Source organism: Microtus pennsylvanicus, chromosome 22, assembly GCF_037038515.1.
Source record: "Microtus pennsylvanicus isolate mMicPen1 chromosome 22, mMicPen1.hap1, whole genome shotgun sequence".
In the NCBI taxonomy this organism is placed as follows: Eukaryota; Metazoa; Chordata; class Mammalia; order Rodentia; family Cricetidae; genus Microtus; species Microtus pennsylvanicus.
The window spans coordinates 33132660-33155089 of record NC_134600.1 but is presented as its reverse complement, the minus strand read 5'-3'; the positions used below and the strand labels follow the sequence as shown (position 1 = coordinate 33155089).

Genomic DNA, 22430 nt, shown 5'->3' with positions numbered 1-22430 from the left:
GATTTAAATTCCTAAAGATGAAGTCAATACATAGCGCCATTATCAGGCCAAAAACCTATGGCAAACTAGTCAGAGGCTATTGGCTGGAGGAGCGGAAGGACTTCGATCTATTCCCGAGAGAATGTTGAACACCAAAGACACTCCACCTGGAGCCTTTCTTTTTGGCATAACTGGCCTTTGGGCAAAGAAATGCCCATACCTCAACCACTGACAGAGATACAGAGCATGCATCAATGGATAAAACAGGACTGTCATATCCTACCAAGACAGGGTAAGATAGTTTTGAAAAGTTGCTTGCCTTTTGAAAATGGTATGTCAGTTATGTTAGGCCTTAGCCAAAGTTGGTTGCTTCAACGCTGCAAATGTGACTTTGAGTGATTGCCCAGGTAGCCAGTTGTCTCTGTGATTTGTTGCATGTTTTGGGAGTTGTTTTACTGAACTTCCTAATTACCCAGGTAACATTATTTCCCTTCTCAGATCTCGATGGGGTTGAAGACTATATAGATGTAGTTACTTTTCTCTCATGACTTGGTCAAGTTATTTATTATACAAGACCTAAGCTAGTTAGAATAGGATATTAGTACTTATTGTATATAATTTCATAGTAGGTTTAGAACTCTCTTACTTAAACAAAAGTGGGAGGTGTTGCGGTGAGGTCCTCTGCTCCTTCAGCCAATAGCTGCTGAGATACCAGCCCATTGGGGTGTGGTCTCTCTCTTTAAAAAAGTGGCCACTTCCCTCCTCGTTCTCTCTTTGCTTCCTGCTCCATTTCTGGCAACTAGACTCCTTCCTGATTGTGCAGAGGGCTGTTGTCTGGGACAGTGATCTGTAAGTTTTTTCCCCTTTAAATAAATACCACCCTATTAATCATAATTCCAAACTGGTGTGGAATTGTTTGTGACTTACGCCTTCAAGAGGCCTTAGGGGAGAAACTGTTATGTTGCTAAATGGACATCGTATTAATCCGATTCTTAATTGCTTACCAAATACATCAATGCTTCTCTCAACTTCATCTGAAAAGCTTTTATTTGCAGTAGATGTCTATTAAGAAAGTCAACTGCCCAAGAAGAGAATAAGAGGCTATGGCACGCACATCATGCACAACCCTACTGGGATTGTCTATATCACATCTCCCTTCTTAAGGCTCCAGGGATCAAGGCAGAAGAGGGGGAGAAAGGGTGTAAGAGTCAGAGGCAATAGATACCTACAAGGAAACGACGTCTTTAGCACACCATAAGGCAACGGGACATATGAATTCACAATGGTTGTGACAGCCTGTGTGAAATCTGTGTGTGCCCAACCGGCACCGAATCCCAGCCAGAAGAGAGTTGGGCAACGAATTCCATCCCTAGGTATGGAGTGACTAGCCAATGTCAGCTGGTGGGAAAGGAGGAATGGATCTCCTAGTAAGTGGATTATGCCCCAGTAGAAGATCACACATCCAAGATATTTGGGCAGCACAATGGGTTTTGAAATTTTTTTAAATGGGACCCAGGTGGTGGTGGCACACACCTTTAATCCCCAGCACTTGTGAGGCAGAGACAGACAGATCACTGAGAAATTGAAGCCAGTCTGGTCCACAGAGTGAGTTCCAGGAAAGCCAGGGCTGTTACAGAGAGAAATCCTGTCTCAAAAAAGGAAGCAACAACAGATAGAGAACAGGGCAGATCTTGGAAGAATTAAGGACTGAATTGTATCAAACAACATTGATTGAAACTTAAAATTCTCAAAGAAGTAATAAAGAAAATGTGAAAAGTGAAATAAATAAAGAAACCTCTATATTTCTTCAGGTTGGGGAACGCAGGTATTTTAAAAACTCACACTGGGTTTTAAAAATGGAGTGGGGGGAGGGGGAGAGGGGGAGGGGAGTGGGGAGAGGGGACAATGTGTGGGAGGAGGGGAAGGGAAATGGGAAATGGGGAGGAGGCAGAAATTTTTTTTCAACAACTGAAAAAAAATAAAGAAAAATGTATGTTCTACGTTTTTGGCTTCTGCATGTGATTTAGAGCTAAGTTCGTTTCAATCTGTAACATTATAAAGATCATCCAGTTTCACAGTTATTGCATATGTCATATTATCTTACATTTATAAAGACACATATGTACACATATAAACATGCCCTTTACATATAAAGGTCATATTGTAAATGGTTGAAAATTTATGTGCTTATATCTATATCCATGTCCAAACAGATATGTCTCTCAAAAATATTAAAACATGTGATTAGAAATGTTATACAAATGTAGTATTGTTTGTTTTCTGATTTCGTTAATTATAAACTATATGATCTGTGGCCACAAACTTAGCTTGTCCTATGTGCTTTATACAGCTGCAGGCTTTTTTGGAAACATGCATGCGTGGGCCAACAAACACATCTTTTAGGAATCATCTTGGAATGTATTTTTTATCTAAGTTCCACTGAGAAACAATCATTCCTAGTCTGAATATTTACCCCACAGAATCTGGAGAATCCAAATTATTGTAGGTTAAAAATCTGCATTCCAATTACCAAAGTGAAAGAAGTCTGGAATGCAAATGTACGACAGAAGAGTTGATACAAGTCTGTAAAGCTGGATTCGTACAGCTCAATTAAACAAAAAATCCTCTGTCTTTCAAAAAACTCCATTAGACAAAAGATGCTCAAAAACACACCTCAACCAAGTATAGCGGCCTATCCAGTATTGCTAAGCAAACATGAAGTAACAGTCTTAATAAATATCACCTAAGTTGTGAGGGTAGTTGTCAGTCTCAACTATGGTAGAAAATAGATATATTACCTTCCTTTGTTGTACATATTCTATTTGCTCAGTCTAAATGAAATAATGATATCTAGTTTGCCAAGATTTGAATAAACCCCTAGAGAGTGTACCACAATCATTCACATTCCCTGGACCCAGTCAGTCACATGTTCTTAGTAGCTCTCAGTGCTACCAAAACTAAATAAAAATAATTATAAAATATAAAAGTTTAGGCATTTTAGTCTCTATAAGTTTAACAAGTTAAGTACATTTATGCCAGTTTAAAATGACAACCACAACTTTCTAACAACTGATGAATTTTGAAGGTAAGTTTTTATGAAGATTATCATATTCATAAAAAGAGTGACTCTGAGCCTGAAAGATAATTGAAGTTGCATTATTTGTTTGTATATACTAAAGAGCCAGATGTCTTTCACCCCGCCATGACTGTGTGAACATTCTGACTTCAATACAAGCTCTTCAAGTTCATGAACATTACTTGTTTGTGTATTTAAGTAGTCTTCCCAAAGACTTACAGCATAGCTCCCTAATGAACTCTGAGACACAGACATGATTTTGGGACCCACAAAAAGTTGATGAGGTTGGCCTGTGATCACAGAGATTGTTCCACTCAGTGCTAAAGCATCTTGCTCCTTCCCAAGTGTAATCAATTTTCTGTAGTGCTTCAAATAATATATTCAACTCCTCAATTTTAATTAAGATTCCTTTTCTTGCTCCAAATCTAAATGATGTTCCGAGAGCATTTTTTTTGTCAATTGATTTCTCATGTGAGAAATATAATTATGAACTCAGTTTTATTAGCGTCACATTCATACCTTTAAATCATAAAATTGTGAATAAAAATGAACAAGGCTCCAACACACATTTAAAATGTCTCATTCTGTAAGTCGAGCAGGGCAGTTCCAGAATGCACTGATAGTGCATAAGGATTCTCACTCTCGAAAGGACATAAGCATCTCTACGGTAGCCTATAACCAGCTATTATAACAAAATCCTTAGGAGACTTTGTGTAGGGAGAAAAAGAGAAAGCCTTAAGAAACACTCTGAGTCTGATATTGTATTTTAAAGCATTAACCTACAGACGACTAAAACACGAATGTAAAAACTAGTCTTCAACCCATAATAAAATGAAGATACATCACTATGTTTATATGTCTAGGGAGTTCTGAAAAAGAAACGTATTCAAATGTTTGAAACTCTCAGGGATGTTTTCAACAAGAAGGTCGGGCTCCATTCCACAGTCTCGTAGTCGTCAAGAAGTATTGGGGTAACTGGAGCCATAGTGGAGACGCTGCTCTCAGCCCCGGGTTTCTGGACCTTACCCAATGGCCTCAGAGGCCACAGTTCCAACAGAGCCCCCCCCCCTTTCTCAGGAGTTAGCACCCGAGGGGAATAATTCCTAGTCGCTGCCTTCTCTTGTTATTCCAGTCATTTTCTAAACAACCATCAGAGTTCTGACTCAGCCTTCTGGCTCGACTATAGAAGAAGTCAGAGCTATAGTCATTGAAGACTTAACATTATACACCCAAAATTTGCTTCTTGGTATATGACAGAAAAGACTCGAATGCTTCTCGTGTATTTACTAGCTGTGTGATTTAGAGAAGGGTACATGAGCTCTCCAAGAATAAGTTTGCTAGTGAGGACAGTTTGTTTTGCTAAGTGAAAGTAGAGAAAACACTATCCTGAGTGAGGTAAGCCAGACCCATAAAGAGGAACATGGGATGTACTCACTCATAGTTGGTTTCTAGCCATAAATAAAGGACATTGAGCCTATAATTTGCGATCCTAGAGAAGCTAAATAAGAAGGTGAACCCAAAGAAACACATATAGGCATCCTCCTGAATATTAGCCTTCATCAGGCGATGAAAGGAGACAGAGACAGAGACCCACATTGGAGCACCTGACTGAAATCTCAAGGTCCAAATCAGGAGCAGAAGGAGAGAGAGCACGAGCAAGGAACTCAGGACCGCGAAGGGTGCACCCACATACTGAGACAATGGGGATGTTCTATCGGGAACTCACCAAGGCCAGCTGGCCTGGGTCTGAAAAAGCCTGGGATAAAACCAGACTTGCTGAACATAGTGGACAATGAGGACTACTGAGAACTCAAGAACAATGGCAATGGGTTTTTGATCCTACTGCACATACTGGCTTTGGGGAAGCCTAGGCAGTTTGGATGCTCACCTTACTAGACCTGGATGGAGGTGGGTGGTCCTTGGACTTCCCACAGGTCAGGGAACCCTGACTTCTTTTTGGGCTGACGAGGGAGGGGGACTTGATCGGGAGATGGGGAGGGAAATGGGAGGTGGTGGTGGGGAGGAGGCAGAAATCTTTAATAAATAAATAAATAAAAAGAAAATAAACTAGACAACATGCCTATACATAGGTGTTTGGTGTCTGTTAATGTTAATTCCTTTCTTCTGTCACTCCTACCATAATTTACAAAAAAAATGCTTTTGAACTTAGAATTGAGAAATTCTAATGTGGGAAACTAGGAACTATGTAATGCCTACTTATAAAGTTTTACATCATTACAAATGTGTGGAAGAATTTACAGTATTAAAGTTTATAAAGCTAAGTATTTATAAGCAAAGTTTATACAATCAAAAAAGCTCTTAGATAGTATATATACTGTGCATTTATTCATTTCTTATATTAATAAATTAAAAATGATGCATTTATTCTCTTCCCATATCAATAGAGTAGGAAATATGAATCAATTAAAATGTTTCTTTTCCAATAAACAGCTTATATTTTAATATTTCTGGCACTGACATGATAATGAGAAAATAATTTAGAACTTGATTAGCTAATGGCCAATAGGAAGGTCTTTTCAGGATGGGAAAAACTTCCTTGCATTGGATTCAGGATATGAAATCTAAGATTCCTGGAGCTATGAATGTCCCTTAATCACCTGCATAGTTTTTCTTTTTTTAAAGTTTTATTTGACAGTTTTTTATTTCATTTTACTTACCAACCACAGTTTCCCCTCCCTCCCCTTCTCCTGCTTCCCCCATCTACCTTCCTCCCTCTTGAAATCCCCCACCCACTCCTCAGATAGGGTAAAGTTTCCCATGGGGAGTCAACAAAGTATGACAGATCAGTTTGAGGCAGGACCAGGTCCCTCCTCTCCCCTCGTAACTAGGCTGAGCAAGGTAGCCCTCCACTGGGAATAGGCTCCAAAAAGCTAGTTCATGCACTGCAGATAAATCCTGGCCCCACAGACTGTCCAAGACCCAGAACTGTTGCTCACTTTCAGAGGACCTTGTTTGGTCCTACACAGGATCCCTAGCTATCGGTCCAGAGTCAGTGAGCTGCCACTATCTCAAGTCAGCTGTCTCTGTGGGTTTCCCCATCATGATCTTGACTTTTTGCTCATAGAATCCCTCGGCCCTCTCTTTGACTGCGCTGCAGGAGCTTGGCCCAGTGCTTGGCCATGGTTCTCTGCATCTGCTTCCATCAGTTACCGGATGAAGGTTCTATGATGACAGCTAGGGCAGACATCAATCTGAGTAGAGGGCAAGGCCAGTTCAGCCACCCTCTCCACTATTGCTTGGAGTCTTAGCTGGGGTCATCCTTGTGGGTTCCTGGCAGTTTCTCTAACACCAGATTTCTCCCTAACGCCATAAAGGCTCTCTCTATCAAGATATCTCTTTCCTAGCTCTCCCTCTCTGTCCTTCCCCCAACTTGACCATCCTGTTCCCTCATGCCCCACTCCCGCTCTCCTTCACCTCCCCCTGCTCCCAATTTACTCAGGCTATGTATCTCTTCCCCTTCCCAGGGGCCTCCAGCTGCATAGCTTTGTCATCACTGTCAGCTGATCAGATGAGATCAGTGAGAATTCTACCTAAAATGGGGAGGACAGAGACACACAGGTTGGATTTGCTTCTGTTTTTGTCTTTGGGAAAAATCTTAGGGGTAGTAGTTAGTGTTGTGCAGGACTCAAAGCCGTCTTCCTCCAGTGGAACTTGCACAAATATTTGGTGACTTATTTGTGGCAAAAGCGGCTTCTCTGAAAGCTGGTCCTTGCATAGGTAAAGTAAGAAAGTAATGGCGTGGCTGAATAGGAGCTGGGAAGCACTCCAGTTCTCTATTCTGACTAGCCTGAAAAGGTAGAATCCTTGTGAAGTCTTTAATTGAATCAATTGTTGATCCTGCATCAGACTTAACTTTTAATTACGCCAGGTGAGAAGCCCTACAGACTTTCCTAAATTCTTCATTTGTGCTGTGAAATCGTTGGCTGCACTAAGCATTGATTTGGTCTCCTACTAGCTTGATCCCATCTGGCCCTCCCAACGGGGCTATTCAGTCACACAAGTGACATTGTAGAAGGCTCAGCATTAGAAGACGCTATATTACATGTTACACATCTTACCACGAGTACAGCAATCATATGTTCAGAATGATGTACCTCATGGTTCAGAAGTCTTTAAGTCAAACTCAACTCATTCCGCATTCTAAGGAAGGGAGCGATTTTCAAAAAATTGTAATTCTCATGATGTTTATTTTCTTATCCATTAACCGAGACTGGACCAGGTTTCGGAGTTTCGTGAATAGTGGAGGTAAATTTCAAGGGGACATCAGAGTTATGATGGTATCTTTAACTTGACATTCATAGAAAAATTTGAAAGTACACGCACCACTGGTTTTTAATCCGGAACGGCACTTAATTTAAACCTCATTCTTTATTTTTCCCTGAAGTGTCTGCTGCATTTGATAGACTTTCAGCTTCCATGAGCTGTTTACACCTGCTTCATATCACCGGCGTTCCATCCTCGGAATAATTTAGTCCGGTGCAGGAACTGATTTGAATACTGACAAAGCAAGTCAGCGGAATCTGAAAACTGCAGAATTTTAGATGAACGAGAAAGAACCATTTCACTTCATTTCAGCCGATCACCTGCCTCCTTCCAGGCACAAAAGCTAAACAGAACCTTGGTCAAGGCCTCATGGGTAGCGAGTAGCAGAACCTCTACAGCCAATGGCCCTGGTTCTGAGGTGAGTTTTCCCCCATAGTTCCATGATGACAAACAGATAAAGGAGAAGGTTAATTCTCCTTACTATACATCTACAATGCTAACTTGTAATGTACAGATAACTGTCGACTACTGGACTTGTTATTAAAATCGCAGTGACTGGAATCAGGATCTCCTTGTTAATCACCATCTCATCCAAGTGTGTCTGTAGTAGATGCTGATGGTCCAACTGCACTCCGTAGCCTTCAGGATTTGCCTGCCTCCTGAGCTACTCACATGATTACCCCATAACCCGGTTAGAATCACTGATGATGAAAATTTAGATTGATCTGACTTAATAGTCTTAATTGTGTTTTTTTTTTTTAAAACAGTATGGATGTATAAGTGAGACGTGTTGATTTTATATTCCAGCACACAGGGCTATGAAGTCAAAACATTCAATAAGTATGTTCTAGGCTCCCTCCAAGGAGAGCTAGTTTTGTTTAAAGTGATGATTGGCTTTTTGGGAGAGTAGATAATGCATTAATAACTCAGATCCCTTATTCTTACAGCAGTAGTTAGGGACATTTGAAGTTGAACATTGCATATTCCACCTACCACCTGCATCAGTGATGTGCAAGCTCTGGAGGGTCTCTCTCTCTCTCTCTCTCTCTCTCTCTCTCTCTCTCTCTCTCTCTCTCTCTCTCTTTCTCTCTCTCTCTGTGTCTCTCTCTGTGTGTCTGTCCCTCCCTTTCTCTCTCTTCTCTCTCTCTCTCTCTCTCTCTCTCTCTCTCTCTCTCTCTCTCTCTCTCTCTTACAATTACAATAGAGACAAAGGCAAACCACATGAAAAAGTCAGATTAGAGAAAAGGAAAAAAATCAACGGAGTCAATACAAATGGAAATTTATGTGGTTGGGATAATCGGTAAAACTCCACTCGTAGTGTTTACTGCTTTTCTTCTGTGTTAGATGTATTCCTCTGTTTTAACACTGAAGACTTGTGGTGTCAAATGGAGAAGCCAATGGAATCACTTCTAACATTCCTTGACTTCATATTCCAGGTAAGAGTCTGAATCTAATAATTGAATTAAATGATTTAATTAAATTAAATGATGAATTTCTCACATATAGACCATTCTCCCAAGTCAATTATTTACAATCTAACCAAGACATATTTGTTTTTTTAATGACAAGAAAAAATTGGAATTGATATGTAAGACTGTTTCTGCTTATTAAATATTAAGTATTCCCCCTACGGTGGGAGAAAACACACCCCTTAGACTCAGAAACTAAGAGCAGAAATTAAACTTTTAAGACTCAGAACAGAACTGAAGTGTCAATATCCATATTTCCTCTGCCAGAAACTATATACGCAGTGGCAATAACTGGGAAGGAGAGCCTATCCACTTGGTCTGCCTTCGAGGATGCGGCTCAGAGACTCATCATCCATGCTAGAGCTTATGTCTCTGATGTAGCTGCGGGTGAGTGGTCCAGGATCCTGTAAGCAACCCCAGTAAAGTCACTGCTTCCTTAGGAGTTTGAATGGAATCATGAGTTTTCTTTGTCACCACTGACTTATCTGCTCACATAGCCTCACAAAACACACACAAATACTTTCATTCATATGCCATATGATTAAGTCTTTATATTCTCAGAAAAAGGTGATTAAGCTCAATCCAACTTTCTGCAAAATCATAATATATTTTAATAAACACACCACAAAGGGGTCCATCTGAGAGAAAACGGACGGTGGCTTTGCAGCATCTGCTACTATACAGAACCCTTGGAATTTCTCCTTTTCCATTGAGACTTCCAGGACAGAATTTTAACTTCTCAAGAAATCTGCTTGATATGTGTAGTTGTTTTTTTTTTTTTAACTCTTTGGGGGCCTGCCACCCAGCTCCCAAATAAATACATGGAGACTTATTCCTACTTATGAATTCCTGGTTTTGCTTGACGTGTTTCTAGCCAGCTTTTCTAGCATAAATTATCCCATTTCTCTAGAATTACATTTTACTTCTGGACTTTTGACCTTTCTTTGTTCTAAATATTTTTTCCTTTTTACTCCATGGTTGGCTCTGCGGTTATGAGATTGTGTGGTTGTGTGGCTGTGTGGTTGTATGACTGTGTGGTTGTATGACTGTGTGGTTGTATGACTGTGTGGCTGTGTAGCTGTGTGGCTGTATGGCTGTATGACTGTGTGGCTGTGTAGCCGTGTGGTTGTATGACTGTGCAGTTGTGTGGCTGGCCCTTGACATCCTCCTTGCCTTCTTTTTTCACTCTACTCTTTGCTAGAGTTCTCCTGCTCTTTCTTCTGTCTGGCAGATCCGCCTAGGCCACTACTGTCTAGATATTGACTGTCCAGCTCTTTACTAGACTGATCAGGTGTTATGTTATAGGCAGGCACGGTAATAGCTTCACAGAGTTACACAAATGCACCATGAAAGAATGCAACACATCTTTGCATCACTAAACAAATGTTCCACAACATAAATGACTAGAACATATTTTAAACTAATATTCCAAGGCGCATTTGTTTATAGATTGTCTTCCCTTTTGGTCCCAGATGTTGATAAGCATGTTTATTCAGCAATAATACTCATTTTTAATATTTAGTGCCAAATATAATTAGTCTCTTTTTAAAAATCAAATTCATTTTCAAAGAACAAAAGGCTGGCAAGTTAATATGAAATTGTTGTGAAGGAATATGATTCACACTCTAAAGGCAACTTCTGGTCTGAGGGTCTACGTTGATGAGTCTTAGCTGAGATAATACAAACAATATTGGAACAGATATATGATAAATATTACTTGAAGTATAGTTTGATTAAAATTCAAGGGAATTGGATGTTTCCACCAATATGCTTGCATGTCTTGCCATTGTTCAACTTACCACAATGTTCAGTCCTAACCCACTGAAAGATATGCAGCGCACTTAGTTAGATTCATAGTCATTTTCAACTAAATGAAATTCCATTCACTGAAAAATGATGGTCTTGTCTTTTTGGTAATTAACTGTTAAGATGGTATCACTAGCCCATCTTACTTCGTGTGTAAAAATGTCTCTTTACAATATAGACTAGGAATAATAGAAACTATTTGCATCCATACCCACAGAAAGTACCATCTTATTTAGCATCACACGTTTTTTAAGTTATAAATTTGATATTTAAACAAGTAAAAAATTATTAACCTGTAAAAATATTGGCTTTGGGGTAATAAACGTTTGCTTCGTTCAGAACAGCAGAGGTCTCTGACCCTGTCCACAGGTTCTGTGCTCCACGGCCAGTCAGCCCCATCCTTACAGTCCTTTCCAGACAGCATTGTATATGAGCTCACAGTCAGTAAAAGAGATGGTGCTTCATTGTGTAACTGTAACTTTGGTGTACTCGTGACTACTCTTAACAGATCATTCTTAATAAATTTTATAAACCCCATTTCTGCTCTGTGAAAGGCAATTTGTCATAAGCATTAAAATATCAAAATGTATGCTACGCTTTTACGATTGCATCCTTGACAATAGCCCTCAGCAGTACTTAGCTTTACAAACTTCAGCCACGTAATTATGTGAAAACATCAGTGTGATTTAAGCCTCAATACAATCTTTCAGATAATATTTTCTTTCATAGTTTAAGTCTACGTTTTAAATCATATTTGGTTTTATGTAATAGTTCTTACTTTAGCTTTATTGATTTGTCTTTTACCGGGTATATATTAGTATTCTACTCTTTATATAATTTTGAGCTATTTCCCATTGAAACCCTCTCGACACATGGCCGTGTTATCCTGAGAGAGTGCTGAAGCTATAAATATCTCCCAGTTCATTTTGTAGCTTAAGAGTCGGTCCGTAAAGCCATTCTCCACATCACGTGGTACAATAGCAGGAGGATGTGAAACAGTCATGCTCTAACAACAGCTGTGTCTAATGAATGTCAAGGAGCGAAAGAACCCAAGTGTTATCAATAAATTGTACTGATCATTTTTTTCTCTTAATTAAAAAGCATAGTGAGATTAACTGTGGTTGATTAGTCTCAACGATAAATATATATAATATCATGCCCGGTAGAATATTAAAAACAAGTAAACTCTGTTTTCTCCAACCATTAGGAATCTAATATTTTTGAGAATTTGTTCTACAAACTGGTGTATATACTTGTGTATCTATACTGTCCCAGCTATAGCAGCTGCTGATTCAGCTTTGTATCTTAACATACTGGGATGAAATGACTCCGTGCACCTTCTAATAAACGCTGGTAAGTTAGGGCTTCTCAAGCTGCCCTTTATACACCATCAGCTTAACTGACATTCCATGTGACAGATGCTCTAAGATCTTCCATTCTTTATCAGTTTGCATTTCTTTGGTTACTCCTTATCTCAGGCTAAGCCACCACAGGTTTGTCTACTCATATTTTCCCCGCGTCTATTTAAGTTCCCTCACGTAGAATCCTTAAAACGGAAACTTAATACTAGAAAATTGGTTTGTCGTCTCCATTTAAAAGCAATTATTTTTCACATTCAGTAGCCAGGGCTCCCTAAAACCTTATATTTCCCTCTATTAGCTGTATAATTAATAACATGAAACACCTAGGGAATGTCTTCAATGTAAGAACACTGAGACTGCATTGGGCTCTACACAAAGAGAGGCACAGTTCGTGAAGACCTTTCCTGTGTGGTTCTTTGGAAAGAATGGTGAATTGATGCCAGCAGACACAATGCCTGCAATAGTTTATGGCTCCACATACTACATGTAAAAAAAATCATCATGTCTCCACGACTAGAGAGACAGCTTTCATTTCTGTTTGTTTGTTTTGTTTTGTTTTTTCCAAGACAGGGTTTCTCTGTAGCTTTGGAGCCTGTCCTGGAACTAGCTGGCTTTGAACTCACAGACTTCAAGAGTCTGCCTCTGCCTCTGCCTGCCGAGTGCTGGGATGGAAAGCATGTGCCACCACCGCCCGGCTAAGATACAGCTTTTTAAACTTTCTTTCTTAGCAATTCCGAGATAAAGTTCTAAGAAAACTAACTCAAAAGGCTAAATGTAATCAACCCTTGATTATGCAAACCAATTCATAAGATTTTATATTATTTCCAGTTAAAGGCCAGTAGAGACCTAGATTTCCCGCCCTCCTTCCCTTGACTAGCTAACGTGGCCATAGCTGGACACAGACCTCTTTAAGATGTGTATACAGAGGTCAATACTTACAACTGCCTTTCATTAAGTCTGGTGTATGCGGAGATGGGAATGTGTGGGCCCAAAATTCTAGGGCTCTTACACACGTGCTGAGCACTGAGCTCTAGAATTTGAGTTCAGATCTAGAATTTGCTTCTTCATTTCTCCTAGTTGCACTTGTCAGGGCGATCCATGGAGGAGCTAGAGTTGCTGAGTTAGATCTGGTTTTGTGAAGAAAAATACTCACTCCGTCCACACAATCAAAAATTGATTACGTTTTTGTGTCTATGCACTTATCAAGGACAAATTTCTAGTGCCACTGCTTGATTAAACAAGAGGTGACGGTATTCACATTGATATATGTTTGTATAGGAGCCATGATATAATTCTTAGCATATTTTCCTTTTAGTGTGGTCGGTTCATCAAATAATAAGACTTTATTGACCCAGGAGGATGTATAGGAAATGAGATTAACTAATGAATGCCATTATGGGCTGTATACACTTGAAAAGTTCTTAAGCAATGGTAGTACTTTTTATACTACTGGCATATTTTATTGCATACTCTCTGAGAATGACTGAATACTTCATTAAAAGATATAATGAGTAAAGGAGACAGACTGTTCAGGACTGGCTCCTTGGCATGAAAGCATTTTTAATAGTATAAATCGGAATCATCTTTATATCAGATGTTTTTCACTATTATGTCAAATTAAAAGCACGTAAGAGAATGCTGTTATTGAAATTGACTCTTAGGAATGGTGGCTGCAAAATCAAAGAGCAATTGTTTCCTGATAATATTTAGATCCCTTGAGTTTCTAATTATCTCCTTTACAGGCATTGCTCAAGACTTCTAATTGAATTCATGACCTTGAACCAGAATCACATCTTGAAGCTCTCTAGGTTTACTAATAAATGCTGTCTTTTACCCTTATATTTATTTTTCCTTCATAGTCTTTCCTTGGTATGCTAAAGAAAGATGCTTTAAAAGTTAATTAGCTAATGCAAAATTCTTCCCATTATCGTCATATTTAATTAAGATTTTCTTATTTATGCTGCCGTCTTACCAAGGACTACAAGTACTCCTGAATGTCAGCTTCTTATCTAATGCTTTCAGCTTTTAAACATAACACGGTGCCTGTACTTTTTTATTTAGTATTTTGGGTCTCCTCTCTTTCACGCCATGAAAGATAAATTCACCTAGATACACTGACAGCATCAAGGCTTCCAAAGGGCGTCCATCCATCACCTTATACGCGGTTCAGTCTTTTCAATCCATCTCCTGCTCATCACTAGATGTGAAACTCACGTGTTTGAGAGTGCTTCTCTCAGCGTGCAGGTTCACAGCAAGAGTCCGCTGTCTACTCACTTACAGACACGCATTGAATTGGAATCACTTTGACCAACAAGACAACAACTGTCAAGTATTCTTGCTTAGTAATGGATGGTAAATATACTATGACAATATTCTGATGACCATATGGTACCGACTGTTGATGACAAGTTCCCACCCATCCCCAGAGATTAAAAGCCCTGGCGGTTTCTGCTCTACCTTCACATAATTGTGTGTTTCAATATTTTAATAGAAGTTTTCATTTGTATCACTTTCGAAATGTTGGCGATTCAACTCTATGTATCATTTTTTGTCTTGTTTAATTTATTCTAATCAAAGATTCCTTGTGATGATAAGGCATCAGAGCTCTTAGTTTTTAGTTTATTAATGTTTAGGATCTGACTCAATGAACCCCATCCATGCACCAACACATCTGTATTTCTGTAATGTGGATAGGGTTGTGGCAGTTGAAATATTGCACTTGAAGAAAGTGAATTTTGATACCTACACAGGGTCTAGGATTGAGTTGGGATTCCTTTTTCTTACCATTAATAGGGGAATGTCAAAAAGGCAGGAGCAGAGACTCAGACATTGTTTTACAAATTGTGTCAATTTACCTGGTCTTCTCTTTTAAAGAAATTGCTAGAGACTGCACACAGAAGTCTAAGTTGGTGTATATCATCACCAGTTCCCAGAGAGTAGTGGAATATGCTATGTTTGTGTTTCAGAGTATGGCTATTATGGTCGGAAGGCTCTCTGGTGCAAAATCACCTGTGGATTCTGTTAATAGTAGCTTCAACCAAGGAATTTGTAGTCTCCCAGCTCCTGGTGTGAAGTTCTGCCTCAGTCATGACTCAAGAATACTGAAGATCAGGCCTAGAATCACTATTATCAATACTAATACGAGCAGTGTAACTAAGATGTATTTTATAGCATAAATACCACAAATCCCTGTAGGATTTTATTATACACCACAAAACCAAAGTTAAAAGCTTTTGCAATTGTAGTTCCATATCTCAAATCTGATTCCAATGTCAACCGTCCATAAAATGTCTACGTGACAGTATTTTTCTTTTAAACAAATAATAAACATATAGCTGAACAGTTGTCTGCTTATCACAGAAAGAAAAGGATGTGGGCCATGGTACTCACATGGCACTGTGCGGAGGTAGAGGTTGTCACGGATGATTTGCTGAAGTTCGTGGTCAACAGAACCCTTCTGAAATCTTAAGTTGAGGTAGTGGCGAAGATCCTTATCAACAATTCCTCCTAAAATAATAAAGTTTCTTTGTAAAAGATTTCAGTATATACATATAATCATACAACTTGATTCTATTATAAATACATTCATAACATATAAAAGATGAATAATCTCAAGTCACTTTTTGATGTCTAAGGCATTTGTTACTATAATAACAAAGTAGTCTGTCTTCCATGTCCATACCCAGTAATTTGTGAATAGCTTTATTTTTCATTTAAAGTGTAGTTTTTATATTCATAGAGTATTAGTTACTACTGAACTATCATTGGATTATCCGTAATGTATCTCATTACAGGGCTAAAAGTTATTTATTTCTTCATTTTCATTGCTTTTTCCCATAAACACAACTAATCACCATTTTAATTCCATTTCCTTGTATGAGATTGCTGCAGGCATCACAAGGAAGGGGCCATATAATAGTTACCCTTTGTTACTGGCTTATTTACTCAGCAAATGTCTTCTGAGTCTGAGAAAACTTTCAAGTTCTTTAAGGTTACTATGGAAATAAAGTGATGTAAAAAGTTGAAAGAAAAATGGCTACATAAATATTGATGATTTTCTTCCCTCCATGAAATAAATCAAAGTGATTCCTCTGTTATGTAATATATGTGCCAAAGTTTTAGCTAGAAGTAAAGTTGGAATGGCTTTTCTTCATGGCCATCAAACAATTGAAGTATGTTTGCTGCTATAATCTAAAGAAAGAGTAGAGTATGGCTGGAAAAAGCCGATGATGCAGTTCTATTGAATATTAAGTTTAAATTAATAATAAATTTATTAAATTATGAATATTAATCTTAAGAGTCTTCCTAGTCCCAAACTGTAGAGAATAAATTAAAAAACAAAATGCTGGGGCCTCTCGAGATAGTCGGCAGCTAAGAGAAAGGTCACTGCTCTCGTGAAGGGCCCAGGTTTGGTTCTCAGTACACACATGTTATCCACAACTGACTCCATATGCTCTTGCACACGTGTGGCTCACACAGTCTCATGCAGGCACACACACACACACACACACACAAATAATTGTTTTATTTAAAATTAAATTGTAAGCAAGAATACCATAAACTCTTATCTTTTCCAGCACTAATATTCAAGTCAATGAAATGCAACTGCGGTTCTTGCCTGACAATTTGACTACATCCACAACTGACTAAGACCTCAGGGTACACCTCTGAAGGTGACTTTCTTAATTAAATCTATTTACTTGGGAAGACCTATCCTGAATCCGGATCTTTTGAGGTGGAAAGATCCATCTTAAATGAACCATACTTTCTGGTGGCAATGTCTGAAAAGGACACGGAAGAAGGAAGCTCTTTCTTGCGTCACTGGCATTAGAGACTACTTCTTTGAAATTGTGAGGTAAGACACAATCAGACTTGTGGGCTGAAGAATTGCAGGCATTTTTGATTTTCTGTTGGGAGATAGCCATTGTTGGACTAGCCGGACCACAGCTTGTAAGCCACTATAACAGATTCTTATATCCATATAATATATATAATATTTATCAATACAACATATAATGCATAAATATGTATAAATAAAACAATCTCTCTATATAAATAAAATATATATTCATTTTATTAGTTTTGTTCTTCTAAAGAGTGCAGAGTAATAAATGAAGGAAAAAATATAGCTTAAGGTATTGGAAAATTATGGTAGACTCCAAACATAATCTTTTGCAGTGCTTCAGACACTCAGATTTCACAAATCTGCCCACCAGCTTGTCACATGAGGTAGCATGACATGGGTTTGCATATATGCAACACAAATGCTTTCCCCACTAACTTTCTAGCACATGTTTACATTCATTGAAAAATTTCTGAAGTTGCCAAATGTGTCATTTTCTCCTGCCTGTGAGAATACTCATAGTCGCATGCCATAGAAAATCATTTTAACTCATTCAGCTGTCAAAATTCATACTCCCAAATAATGTTTCTTATGTATTTGAGGCTATTTTTCTAGGCAAGCCAATGCGATAATGGAAAACAAAGGAACAGTGTTTATTGGGTACACACAAATATTTTTTCAGAATGACTATACACAAAATTTTCTAAATTCAAAACCATTCAGTCGAAGCAGAGGACGCAAAAAACAAGGCAACAAAGACCCACTATTGACATCCTTATCCCAGGTTGGTTTCTGCTCTGAGATAAACATGACCAAAAGCAGCCTGGGGAAGAAAGGTAACACTTTCAGCTTGTGCTCTTATAGCACAGTGAAGCCATGGCAGGTGTCTCAAAGTGGGGACCGAATCACAGACGGTGGAAGACCTGACTTTGCCTTTCTTCTCGAACTGCTTAGCAACTCTTTCTGTACACCTCAAGCCCATAAACTAGGGAGTTAATGTTCACATTAGGCTGGGTCCTTAGGCATCAGTTAATAATAAAGAAACTACTCTATAAATATACCCGCGCACACTCTGTCAAAGAGGATTCTTCAGTTGCGGTTCCCTTTTCAAAGAATCTGGTTTGTTTCCAGTTGACCCAAGCTGACGGACGTGATTTTCAAACATGCTGGCTCCACGTGTCTTAAACCCACTGGCAACTCTCGAAGGGGTAATTTGGGCATTGTAAGATGCTCTTTTCCTGCCCTGTGCCTGCCAGCCCTCATCAGCAGAACATGTTTTACCTTTGATAACTCATCATAGCTACGAGCAAGCATTCCGCCTGTCCCCGTCCTTAGCTGTTGTTTCTGCCTGAATCTTAGTCTGTAGGTCTTTCCTCAACTGAACCCTCTCTTCCTTCTCTCCATCTTTCTGTGTCACGTGCATCATAGGACAAATGATGAAATGTTTTCTGGCAGTCCACGGAAATGCCAGCTGCCGAATACCAGATGTAGTTTGCTCATCAACGTAAGCAGGAATCCCTCCCCTAACGTAACATGAGCAAAATCACAACTTGTACTCTAGTATCATTTTGCTCTCCAAAAGTACATTGCAATTTTCTCTACCATTAATATACAGCATTTACCATCTTGAAAATTTATATCTTTTAGAAAATAATTACTAAATGTTCATGAACTAATTTTAATGCCTGGTTGTATTTTTCTGCCAAGGAAGAACTTGAAGAAGCTTTTAAAAATAAGTGTGGATTTCCCTTCACTAATTAGATTACTTGCGACAAATTATAATATTATGGATGATCTTATTTGTTTTGGAAGTATTTTTATCTCTCCATGTTTCCTTCATCCTTGATTATCCTTTACAATGAACCAGAGCATCTTTTAGTCAACAGACTTTTATTTGTTCAGTGTTCATATTGTGGTGAGCTGAAATAGTTTACCTATCCAATTTCCTTTCTCTTATTAATTCTCAGGAAGATAATTTTGATTTGGTTTTGGATCTAAGCATACCCAGCCACAGGACATGGGTCGCAGATCTAAAATGGCCATTCTGTCCAGAGGCTCACTCTTAACTGTCCTCTTATCTTCTAGCAGCTAGTCATTGAGATCACACAGAATGAAAAAGGTATTTATTTCTTGAACTTGACATGATATCTGAAATAAAACAGCTGTGCTCAGACCAGGGCGTGGTAAACACAAGCAAGAAGCTCACATGGTAAATGATACAATGGAAGCTAAAAACAGCTGGATCTCTTTAGGCAGCTAAAGGTAGTATGATCAACTATATGAGCAAAGGTTTCTTGTTATATGAGAAAGGGTAAATATTTTGGAGTTAATGGTATGTATATTCTTTTATAACTAACAGTTGAAAAACAGTATGTTTATAAAATCTCATTTGGTAAATACATTTATAAAGGCTCTATGTATCTAGATATACATACACCTATGTAGCAATATTGGTCATTGATTAGAGATTTCAAATGAGAGGGATTAAGTAACAGACATTGAATGATACTTGAGCTGAAAAGTAGAGCTTGAGTCTCAAGATGACCTCATTTACATGTTTTACGTTATCATTTCATTTCAGTGCTGTTTGTCAAATGCACACCACCAGTCCTTGTTTAGCAAGGCATTGACTGCTAGCAGCTAGAGGTCTTCATGCATGCGCTGACCACTGACTCGTTTTTACTTCTCTTTGAAAATAAAACCTACTTCTGAAATGGACATGTCCCTTATGGATAAACATATCAATGTAAAATCAATATCATTTCATCTATCAGGATAGTAGCGGTATTGTGGGGAGGAATAGGAGGTGAGAAGAGAATGTCGCAGCGTGACTAGTTCTGTTTCTATTCTCCCTGTGCTTCAGGATAAGGGTGCACCTCACTTTCTGCACCAGTTTTATTTTTCATTCCTATTCTACACGATGCTGAAATAGGCAGTTGAGTTTGTTCTGTTTTACCCCTTGTGCCTAGTATTGTGCTTTATTTTTCCCGAGGTTAAGAAACAGGTCTTTGTGTCCCAATTTCTTTGTTTTTTTCACCTTTTACATTTTGTGTTGGTATGATAGGAATTTGAGCCAAACTCTCTGTTAAATGTCTTCCTCACTCTGTTTAAATGTCTCTTTTAGCAGGCAGCTTTGAGACCAATAAAAGTGGAAGCATATGTATTCATCCTGAAGAGACAGACAGCTTAAATTCAGGACCATTTGAGGGGTAGTAGGGAACCCTAATATAGTAGAAGCTTCCCAAATGTGTACACATATGAAGGTTATCTAAATGAAATCACCAAACAATGCGGTGGAGACAGAGTCCCAACTGGCCATCTCTCATCACGAAATGAAGTTTCCAGTCTCAGGATTTGATTACATTTAATTGAGCTGTTGGTCAAAAGGATCTTAAACAACCCAGGCAGTTGCCTAGACTATAGGTCTCTCTCTCTACACTGATAGCAAGATTCCATTGCTGAAAACAACACCTACACCATTCATTGAACATGGAGAAGTTGAGCTGGTGCCTACATAGGGTCTTCACCTCTACGTTCCAGTGCCGTTGGTGTAGGAAATTTCTGCATGCTGCCGAAACAGGAACAAACACCAAGCCAGCCATAAACCTTTGATGTAAAATGGTACCTTGTCTGCAAGATATGCTAGCCCAATGATGACACAAAACTTGTGAGAATAACCAATCAATGACTGACTTGATTTAAAGCCCACTCCATGAGATGGAACCCACAGTCAACTTGGGTGACCAAGTACCTAAAACTAAATAGCAAAGGGACCTAGAGCAAACCAAATACTACTGTGGTTAATAGAAAAGTCGCAATAAAATGACAACTAATGACTTTCTGGATATTCACACGTCAGTCTCTTGCTCAGCCATCAACAGAAAAGAACAAATACAGAGACACACAGCCAGACATTACAATGAAACAAGGAACTCAGAACACCCAGCCCTGAATGAAGGACTCCATTGAATCTCTCCCATCAGGGATCAGAGAACTCCTATGGAAGAGGAGGTAGAAAGAGCTTAAAGGTCAAGAAGAAGGAGGACACCTCAAAAACAAGGGCCTCTCAATCAACATGACCAAAGTTCTTACAAACTCACAGAGACTGCAACAGCGTGAAAGGGCCTACACGGGTCTGCATCGGGTCCTCTGCATATATGTTAAGTCGTCCAGTTCAGGATTTTTATGGGGTTAATAAAGGTGGAGATGAGCGCGTCTTTGACTCTAGCACATTTTCTTGAGTGTTTTTCCTTCTGTTTGTTTCGTCCAATTTCAGTGTTTCAGTTTTTGGTTTATCGTCTTCCATTATCATTCATTAGAAGCCTATCTGTTTGCTAATGAGAAAAATAATGGGTGTGGGTCTGAATGGAAAAGGAGGTATAGAGGAAATGGGAAGAGGAGAGGGGGACGAAACCATGATTAGGATATAGCATGTGAGAAAAGAATTTATTTCCAATAGACAAAAATTGATAAACTTTGAAAAGTAAAATGGTGCTGTGAAAAGCTTATCTCGCCTATTGCCTCGTTTGCGTATTTTTCTGGCCATCATGGTCAGCTTTCTTTCTGTTTTTTTTTTTTTTGTTTCCAGCTAGTGATACTTCTTTTCTATTTGATAGTAACTAGGAAATTACCATCTGTACTTCAACTTGAAGTCATCTCTTTCTTAACTTCTCTCTCCTTGGAGCTTTCACAGGCTCAGCATCTCCCATAAGCCCTGTGTATTCCAAAGGCCACCTGCTGGGAGGCTTCACACTGCCCCTTTATCTGGAGATCCCAAGGTCATGGTTCCTAGTCACATCTTCTCCTGCATCCCACCCCATCTCCAGTATTGATTTATGTGCAATCTACAAAACTATGGTGTGTGAGAGAAGAATTAAATTTACCAAAGTTAACAGAAACCATATACAATCTGTATAGCAAAAGACACAAAATATCGATATATTACAGTATTAGCATTTCCGAGCCGAATTTTAACAAGGAAAACGCTTTTTAACCTGTTGTTTCATAAGTAATGCTAGCTAATATATTAGTCCATGAGGAATAAAAAGCTTGCTTGGGCTTTCCATGGTAGTTCATCTTTAAATATCATAATTGTTCTGCACACAATAAATCCACAGTGAATAACTCTATAAATAAAATCATATTTCTACATGCAGTCGAGTATGATTTGTAAAAATTTACATAAGAATGTGTATATGCTTTTTACATAAGTATACGATAAACTGTTACTCAAAGTGGTTTTATAACAATGAAAATTCTATAAGCACATAAAATATTAGCAGCTGCTATATGTAAAGATCATTTAAATAATTAATGTAAGGTACATTTCAAGGGTGCATTGAGGATTGAACCCAAGGCTTGTTAGATAAGTACACTACCATTACATCATCCAAGAATATGCATATACATATTCATATTCATGCTTATACATGTAGATATGTGAAGTCTTCAGGAGTGTCTCTATATAATAAAAATTAGATTTTTGTTATAACATAAAAATCTTGAAATGTTTTTGAAAAATGCAAATAATATTGCAGAAATGAGGTAGGGTTTTCAGTAGAAAACCTGAGCTTTAGTCACCACTCCTGACATTCATTCTTCTGGGGAAAGCA

General features: G+C 38.6%; 1 protein-coding gene across 4 annotated transcripts in view; it reads right to left on the bottom strand.

Annotated features, from left to right (window-relative positions):
- The window catches only part of Magi2 (membrane associated guanylate kinase, WW and PDZ domain containing 2), a 1214245-nt gene that overhangs the window by 843184 nt on the left and 348631 nt on the right, over positions 1-22430 (bottom strand). For all 4 annotated transcript variants that reach the window (XM_075955872.1, XM_075955873.1, XM_075955874.1 and 1 more), the window contains exon 2: positions 15366-15482. In XM_075955872.1, the coding sequence (XP_075811987.1) occupies positions 15366-15482 (117 nt within the window). The remainder of the gene's footprint in view (positions 1-15365; positions 15483-22430) is intronic.